The sequence below is a fragment of the Arachis hypogaea genome, chromosome 1, assembly GCF_003086295.3.
Source record: "Arachis hypogaea cultivar Tifrunner chromosome 1, arahy.Tifrunner.gnm2.J5K5, whole genome shotgun sequence".
In the NCBI taxonomy this organism is placed as follows: domain Eukaryota; kingdom Viridiplantae; phylum Streptophyta; class Magnoliopsida; order Fabales; family Fabaceae; genus Arachis; species Arachis hypogaea.
In genome coordinates, this window is record NC_092036.1 from 33,748,290 (window position 1) to 33,757,361 (window position 9,072).

Consider the following 9,072-nt stretch of genomic DNA (forward strand, 5'->3'; position numbering starts at 1 on the left):
TATAATAAATATATTTTTATAAAATAATATAGAATAATTAATTGATATACGTGAATAATTTCATCATATCACAGGTAACAAAGATTTTTTATTATTAGTATTACTATTATTGATATTATTATTATCATTAAAATGAATAAAAATATTTTTAATTGATAATTGATAAGTAGTTTAATAGTGCATTAAATTTTAATTTAATATAATTATAATGAAGATATATTTCTAAATTAGTATAATTATATATTATTCATTAAATATTAATTACAATATAATTATATTAAAGATATTTTTTAAATAATTTAGAAAAATTATTTGATATACGTGAATCGGGTAACAAATATTTTTTTTATTATTATTACTATTATTGATATTATTATTATCATTAAAATTATTAAAAGTATTTTTAATTGATAATTGATAAGTAGTTTAATAGTGTATTAAATATTGATTTGATATAATTATAATGAAGATATGTTGTTAAATTAGTATAATTATATATTATTCATTTAGTATTAATTATAATATAATTACAATAAAATAATTTAGAATAGAAAAAAAAATTTATTCGTTTTGGAGGGAAAACGGAGACATGAGAGATCAACACGTCACCTTTAGTAGCTGGGGAAAAACCCAGTTTTAGTATATTAAGTAGATATACTTATATAATAATAATTGATTTAGGAACAAATAACTTTTTAATCAATTTTAATTTAGAAATAAATTAGTCCTTATTCATTTTATATTAGCACTTAAATGTTCAATTTAGTATGTTAATGTGACATATCAGTAATTTTTGTTAATAGACGATAATAATTCTAACAAAAAGGTCATATTATCTCATAGTATAGAAATATAAAAAATAAAAAAATAAAACAAAAATCGAAATGAAAATTTTTTTTTCGATAAAAAATCGTATTGTGATTCGAAAAAAATGACAAAAATCGGGTAATTATTTCCCTCGAACAAGAATATTAAAAATCTACTAGTTAAGTTAAGGAAAGCACTAAATTTAAATTGGAATCTACCCAATCTTTTTGGTACATTAATTAATAAAAATCTAACAAAAATTGCGACAACTCATCAAAATACGTTATGAATTAAAAGTTAAGTTTGCAACGAGGGTAAACGAAAAGTGAGTATGTAGGGTGGGTGATAGGAACATGCTAGCTTAGCATAACAATTAACAAACAACTATTACCATAGCCATAATCCGTAATCGTAAGTCCTAACCATAATCAATTACCAATTACCAATTACCAATTACCATTCTCTACTTTTGTTTTGTTATGCTCATTATCGGTCCCTCCCTCAATCAAAAACCCTAGCTCCCTCGCTCGCCTCTTCCTTCTTCTTCTTGTTCTTGTTCTTCTTCTCTCCAAGAGAACCCAAAATATACAAATATCAACTCTTTTTTGGTGGCGATTGAGTTTCATTTCAACACGAATAATCGTTATGATTGGATAACATTTTAGGGCGGCGATTGCAGGAAAAAAAAGGGGGGACATTTTGAAGAAAAAAATTGAAAATTGAGTTTGTTATAGGGATTTAGGGTTTCTGAGGGATGTATAGAGAGCGAGGGCTAGTTGGGGCCTCCAAATCGGAGGATCGGAAGAGAATCAACGACGTCCTCGATAAGCAGCTAGAGCGATCCTCACCGTCCACTTCGAGGGTTGGTGGCATCAATGGCGGCAGCAAAGACAGGTCTTCCCTTCTATCATCTTCCTCCAAGGACCCTCGCTCTACATCTATCTCCAAGAACTCAAACATCTCAGGTTCTTGCCCTTTTTTCTTTTTAATCCCTTTTTTTTTCGTAATCTGTATATGTTTTCTGTTTATTCTTTGTTAACATAGGATCTGATCTGTGTTGGTGAAAATGCAGCATTTTCGAATATACATGTTGTGTTAACAAAATTTGGAGCCTTTTTGGGTTTGTTAAAATGGGTGACATGACACAAAAGATTCGAGCTTTATGGGTTTGCTATATTGGGAGGCATTGCAATAATAACAATTGTGGTTGGTTCAAGTGGTTACTTGTGTCATTCGTTTCTTTAAACTATGTCATGGAATGTTTATTGTGAATAGCGGACGTTAGCGTTGAGGGGGAAAGCTTTAGCAAGTTTACTCGGTGAATAAAAAGAGGATGATGCATTTCTGTGTTTGCTTTAGTAATTGTTGTTACGTCTCAACCTTCTCAAGTTCCAAATGCTTGACGAGTGTTTTGCATCTTATCATGATTTTTCTAATGGTTTGCAGTAGTTTTATTGAATGAAAGACATAGAGGCCTTGAGCATTTGATTCATCTAACCTGGCACTGTAGTTTTAGGAGAATAGATACATGTTCTTTTTTGTGGCATGACAACCTTGGTTGTCGGGTTATATTTACTAGCTGGTGCTGGTGAATATTTGTTTAGCAGCTTTGTAGGCATCTTTAACGAAGAGTTTGATAGATTTTGCTCTGGACTTGAGAAGTTAATGCAGGATGTAGTGCTAGTTATTGTGATTACTTAATGCGGCTGCAATGAAAAGCTTCAGCTTTTACTGTTTATTATAATGTACTTACAAACCAGTAAGGATTTTTAGATATCAATTCATATAAATGGAAAGCTAGGAAGGAGATACATTGATTCGATGCATTCCCATCACCTTATATGCTCCATGATTTTTCTGTCACCTATATTTTTCTGTTTTCTTGTAGCATGTTACGTAGTTGTTTCTATTTTATTATGTTGATACTATTCAAATAAGGATAAAATCATTTCCCGAAACTGGTGAGTATCTTGCATATTGGGAGGGAAAAAGGACACTTAATGCATATGTGATTGCCTTGAGTGACATTTTAATTGATTATATGCCATGACTTGGTTAACAAGCTAACTCAATTTTGTATGGGTGCATTGGCCTCAGAGGAACCTGAAACAGACAGTGAAGAATCAGATGTTAGTGGCTCTGATGGAGATGACACCTCTTGGATCTCATGGTTCTGTAATCTCAGAGGAAATGAATTCTTTTGTGAGGTTGACGATGATTACATCCAAGATGACTTCAACCTGTGTGGGTTAAGCAGTCAAGTGCCTTACTATGATTATGCTCTTGATTTAATATTGGATGTTGAGTCCTCCCATGGTAAGGTTACATTCTTAAATTTGAACTTTTATGTGCAAGTGCATTATTCCAATGTTTGAATGTTGTATTTTTCATGACAAACCTTTTGTAATCTGATGAGTCCTTGCAATAGTGACTGCCCTTGAAACTAAATTCAAATTTGATCCTAGTATATTTATTTGTCTTTCTCGTTACTTTGCTGATCATTCTGTTGTTCATTTTAGTTTAATCAATACTATTTTATTTTGCTGAAATTTATAGGTGACATGTTCACAGAGGAACAAAATGAGTTGATTGAATCAGCAGCGGAGATGCTTTATGGTCTGATTCATGTTCGATACGTATTGACAAGCAAAGGAATGGCTGCCATGGTAAGATTTCATTATCACTTATAACTGTTTCTGTGCTTTACAATCTGGGAGATTGGCTCTTTCATTGATTTCCAAATATTTACAGCTTGACAAGTACAAGAACTATGATTTTGGAAGATGCCCAAGAGTTTACTGCTCTGGACAACCGTGCCTTCCAGTTGGTCAGTCAGATATTCCTAGGTCAAGTACTGTGAAGATATACTGCCCTAGATGTGAAGACCTATATTATCCTCGGTCCAAGTATCAAGGCAGTATCCTTATACCTATCATTGAACTTTTTTATTTTTTGGGTTTTAAGTGTTGCAACTATGTAACAACCTCTCCGTGAAAATTTCTCTTGCATCTCTTATTGCATCATTGTTTGTGAAGATTTGTTCTTTAGTTTTTGTTGTGGAAGTAGTATATTTGTCCTGATGCATATACTTAGTAACAGCACTGAGGATGGGTTTTAGTCTACATCTGTTAATGAGATATTTGTTTGGTTTCTGGAAAGCAACTGCCACTTTACCAAAATGGCCTTTGCTTTATTCAAAAATCTCTTTTCAACAATCGTTTTTCCGACTGTTGTATACCTCAAGTACTTTTTTCCAAACTGTAAACTTGTTTATGTTCAACAAAATCTATTAAGATGTCAGAAATCCAAGATAACTGAACACTTCCTTTGGAGATAATAAGATATTTTTGGAGGACGACCTATTCCATTTTTCTATCAATTTTCAGTTTATTGATTGTTTGTTATGCTCACAATTCTAGGTATACTTCCTTTTTGCTATTCCATGTGATTTCTGGGATTATTGTATTTCACTATGCTGTCTATCCATGTGTTTTGGGATGGCTGTAATTTTTTGCTGTTTTGGCTTTATATTTTTTCTTTGAATTGATGTTGATCATAGTATCTTGAATTTGTCAAATTTCCTTGACTCCATTTAGACATTGATGGAGCATACTTTGGGACAACATTTCCACACCTCTTCCTCATGACGTATGGACAACTGAAGCCACAAAAACCATCACAGAGCTACGTTCCAAGAGTTTTTGGGTTCAAACTTCACAAGCCATGATGAAGCTGAAGTCAGTTTTTCATGAATGAGTCCTATTTAACACTTCTTTGAAGTACTCCCTTGCAACATCCAGCGGATTATGACATGGATATTCCAAATCAGTACAATCTAGATCCTCGGTTTTTTACTGTCTTAGGAGTGTGTTGTAAAGACATATATGCTGACTTGTGATGCAAGTGCTTAGTTTCACTTTCAGCTTCAAATTCAGATTAGCAAGTGCTTAGGTACTTGACTATACTTTTTTTTTAATGGTCTATTACAAATTTGTATTCTTGCAATTATCTTCATCTTGCCTCATCTGGAACAGTTTTATTCTGTTGTATTTCAATGTCAATTTGATAACACAAGGTCCATATATTCTTCTTATCTTAAAAAGTTACAGTTTCTATGATAGCTCTAAACCCGTGTGTCCTACATTAATTCAATTTTATGGAATATAAACACCCGTCGAGGTTGGTCACATTATGTATGATTCAGTATTTGCGAGAATTCTTTCGTTATAGGTATAGCCCTTGTATGTATGCACTTATAAATTGATTCTAGGCATAGAAAAAGTATATTACCTGCTCATATATCCAATATGTATTATTTGTTGAAATACAAGACATGCTGCTGTTTTAGTACATGGGTGTTCACATGATACTGATGATAGATAGAAATCTAATCTCAAGCAGGCTAAGTTATTTTGTATCAGTTTAAAAGATTAATAACAGAAACAAGTGTAATCGGTTGGGTCAGTCAACGAGCAGGTTGTTAGTTTACTGGTTATTGACCATTTTATACTGATTTTGAAAAAGAAAATATGGTTTTTATATCATTGTCCATTGCATGGCAGCAGCGCATTATATATGGCTGCCATCTCCTACTAGTCTTTCATTGTCCTCGATCTCAACCTTGGTTGCAGCAATCGCAATCTGCTATATCAATTGGCAATTGCTTCCTTCTTGATGCATCATCCAACTCCATGGGTTCCTTTTCTCCTTCTTTCTTTGGTTGTTGAACTTTAATCAGATCCAATCACCATTGGTTTTATTTCAAAAGTGATATAATAAACCAAGCACATCATGGTTGGAGGCTTGGTTCAAGTGGCATATCATATGCCTCTTAAACAGCCACATCCGCAGCCGAGGCCTGGGTGAGATGGCAACTTTGTTTGTCTCACTTAGAGCTGCACTGGGTTCAAATCCAAAAAAAAAATCCATATAGTGTGTGTAAGTGTGAGTGTATTGTGTTGTAAAGACTTAAAAAAAAAAAAAGAAAAAAAAAACCAAGCACATAATTCAACATCGACTCTTTATTTTTGGACTCGGAAAAGGAAATAAAAAAGCATAGAGTAAATACTAATCCGGCCCTTATCCTTTTTACTAAATGACAATGCACAATTTAACAAAAATAAAAAATCGCCAATGAGCCTTGGCTCTAGTGGCATTTCTCCCCTCTCCCCACCTCAAGGTCTAGGGTTCAAACCCTAGAGGATGCAATCGAGAAAAATATGTGATAAATATGTGAGGAGTGTGTGGGTGTGTTGTGTACCTAGGATTGGGGGTTGTCCAATCCATTGGGGTACCTAGGATTGGGGGTTGTCCAATCCACCGACCAAAAAAAAAAAAAAAAAAAACAAAAAACAAAAATAAAAAATCTACTTTAGCTCCTGTTCTTGATTTCAACGAGACAATGCAACCTTTTTGTTAATACTACCATTATCTGTCGTACAGAGTTCCTGACGTGTCATGGTAAGCTATTGAGTTATGCCAACATGGAATTGAGAGGGACCAATTTGTTCCTAAACCCAAATCAGTCAGGAACTTTTTTGTCTTATTTATTTAAACAAAACGATGTTGTTTTGACGTTAAATTAATTAGGAGTTTAATTGTTAATGATTTATTTATCCTGAAAAATATTATAATTTTTTTTAAATTTTTTTCAATAAATTTATGAATATATGGTATTGTTACGGTGGGTAACCGGAGATTAGTAGGATAGATGACGTTTGTTGGCCCAATCACCTGCGGTTGGTAGTCCCCGAGCTGGATCGCACACTGGAGCCTCCTTCCGACTTGTGTGAGTGAATAAATGGGGGGTGGTACCTGCAAAGACACTCCGATGCCTAAGTTAGCAAGAGTGTGAGCAGGTCTAGAGAGTATTGGGCTTAGAGATACCTGAGGGGTGTCAGTGTATTTATAGTGGTGAGCCAATAACCATCGTTGAAGTAGTGCCGTATCTTTAGGGTGTTAACCGCCCCATTATCTTGGGGAGGTTAAGATATGGCTTCATGAAGCGGTTAGAGAGATTTTAGGGGCGGTTACTCATTTGAATGAGTGTTTACCTGCCAGCTAATCTTATGTCCGACTTCTTTAGAGCAAGTCGTGGCTGATACCGACTTCTTACGAGAAGGTCGGAACTTAGCTAGGCTTAATCCTTCAGGTTAGGCCTTTTATTTGGACCTGGGCCTTTGATATTGGGCCAGGGTATGAACAGTGCCCCTACTTGAGCCCAAAGTCTCTTTAGAGCTTGGGTTCAAGTGTTTAACTCGGGTTCGTAGCCGACTTATTTGGAGGAAACATGGGTCTTATAAACCGACGTGATTTTCGCGACCTTTTGTTTCTGACAGTTACGTCAATTCAAGCGTCGTGTCCGTTGGGGAAGTATTGAGGACTTTGGTAACGGTGCAATCTCATTAATGACTGCTCCGCTTTTACCATTATGCCCCTTAGCATGTTTATAAATACTTTCCCTCTCTTTCATTTTTCCGTTTCTGCAATCTTTCAAACTTCTTCTTTCCTTGCTCGTGCTACATTCTTGTGCTCGAAGATTTCTGCTTTTTCCAACCTTCACTTTTCGGATAAAGGTTAGCTTTACTTCTTTCACGTCATGCCTTATGTTTGCATGCTTTGTTTTGTGGGTGGATAGGTTGGTCTGTAGGTTTTGGCTTCGTATCCCCCCTCTTTAGGGACCGTGTTTTTTGATTTTCTTTTTCTTTTTTCTTTTTGTAGGTTTCTGTCACCTTTTATATAAAGAAAAAATGGCTTCTGTAGATGTTCTTTCTCAGTGGGTTGATGTCACGGTCCTTGGGGAGGAACCCTTGGTCGACGCTGAGTTTATCACTCATCTTCGTACTCATCACAGGCTTTGTACTTCAGAGGAGGACGAGCCAAAATATGAGTTGATAACCCCGGGTCCGGAAGACCGGGTTTGTTTTGGGAGAGTCAATGAGGCAGCCCCTCATTTTTTCTTTATGTATGAATGTATGATCACCCGCTTGGGTATTTTTCTTCCTTTCTCGGATTTTGAAATATCTGTTTTGCACCACTGTCGAGTTGCCCCTACTCAACTTCACCCCAATTCTTGGGGTTTTCTGAAGATTTACCAGTTTGTTAGTCACGCTTTGGACTTTCCGACCTCTTTGAGGATTTTCTTCTTTCTTTTCCATATGACTAAGCCCTTTAGTGGGCTAAACAACAAACAACAATGGGTATCCTTCCGAGCCATACAAGGTCGGAGGATTTTCACTCTTTTTGACGAATCCTTCCATGACTTCAAAAATTATTTTTTCAAAGTGCAAGCTGTAGAGGGTCACCACCCCTTTTTCCTGGATGAGCATTCTTCCCCTCGCTTTCCCCTTTATTGGCTGGAGGCCTCCCCTTGTGAAAATAAGGGTCTAGATGACCTGGACGAGGTGGAGGCGGCCATTGTGGGGTTTTTTCGAGAAGCGTGGGGGAGGGCCCCATACTTGGATACTAGGAAATTCCTTCAGGGGACGCCGACTTTTGTTCGGTCGCAACTAGGTAGTAAATGCATTTCCTATTTCCGACTTGTTTCTGTCGACTTGAGTTTTTGCCGACTTGTAAATTTTGCTAGTTATTTCTTTTTGCAGATATGGCAAGGAAGAATGCTCAGGAATCTTACCAGAGAGTTCAAGAGGCTAAGGCAAAATCTCGGGCCAGGGCCGGTGGTGCCAGGGCAATCGTCTCCCCTCCTCCTCCTCCTCCTCCTCCTCCTCCTCCTCCTCCTCAGAACGTGGGAACTCCCTCTCAGCCCATTGTGATTTCTTCTTCCAGCTTGTCCCGACCACTTCCCTCTGCCCGACTTCTTCCTGAGCCAGAGAAGAAGAAGCGTAAGACTTTGGAGTCTGGCTCTTCTTTTGATGGTGGGGTTAAGGCGGATGCTCTTGCATTCGTCCAAAAGAACATCTATCCTCATATAAGTATGGATGATGTTTCTGTTCGAAACCACCTCACCATCCTGGCTGAGGAGAGTTTTCGGGCGGCGGGCGTTTGTGGCAAGCTTTTGGATATCTTCGAGAAGACTCTCCTCAGCTCTTTGGGGGTAACCTCGAAGGTTGAAGAATTGGAGGGGAGGCTTCTCGCTTACTAGGATCATGAGAGGGAGTTGAGGGAGGAGGTAGCTAAATTGAGGGAGGAGAGAGATAGCCTCCGGGAGAAGGAGAGCAAGCTGCGGGCCCAATGTACTATGGAGGCGAACTTGAGGAAGACAGCACAGGATAGTTACCAGAGTTTATTTCAGGATCTTGTGTCTGT

At 36.7% G+C, this 9,072-nt stretch overlaps 1 protein-coding gene across 2 annotated transcripts; it reads left to right on the plus strand.

Annotated features, from left to right (window-relative positions):
• Positions 1-1,016: 1,016 nt before the first annotated feature.
• On the plus strand, positions 1,017-4,935 carry LOC112801835 (casein kinase II subunit beta-1). 2 transcript variants are annotated; one of them, XM_025844782.3, is made up of 5 exons: positions 1,017-1,772; positions 2,905-3,123; positions 3,364-3,473; positions 3,559-3,724; positions 4,404-4,935. In XM_025844782.3, the coding sequence occupies exons 1-5, from the start codon at positions 1,562-1,564 to the stop codon at positions 4,532-4,534; spliced, it is 837 nt and encodes a 278-aa protein (XP_025700567.1). In that variant the 5' UTR covers positions 1,017-1,561; the 3' UTR covers positions 4,535-4,935. The 2 variants fall into 2 exon arrangements, with proteins under 2 accessions (XP_025700567.1, XP_025700574.1); XM_025844789.3 differs by having other exon boundaries at positions 1,080-1,772; positions 3,559-3,721.
• Positions 4,936-9,072: the final 4,137 nt, after the last annotated feature.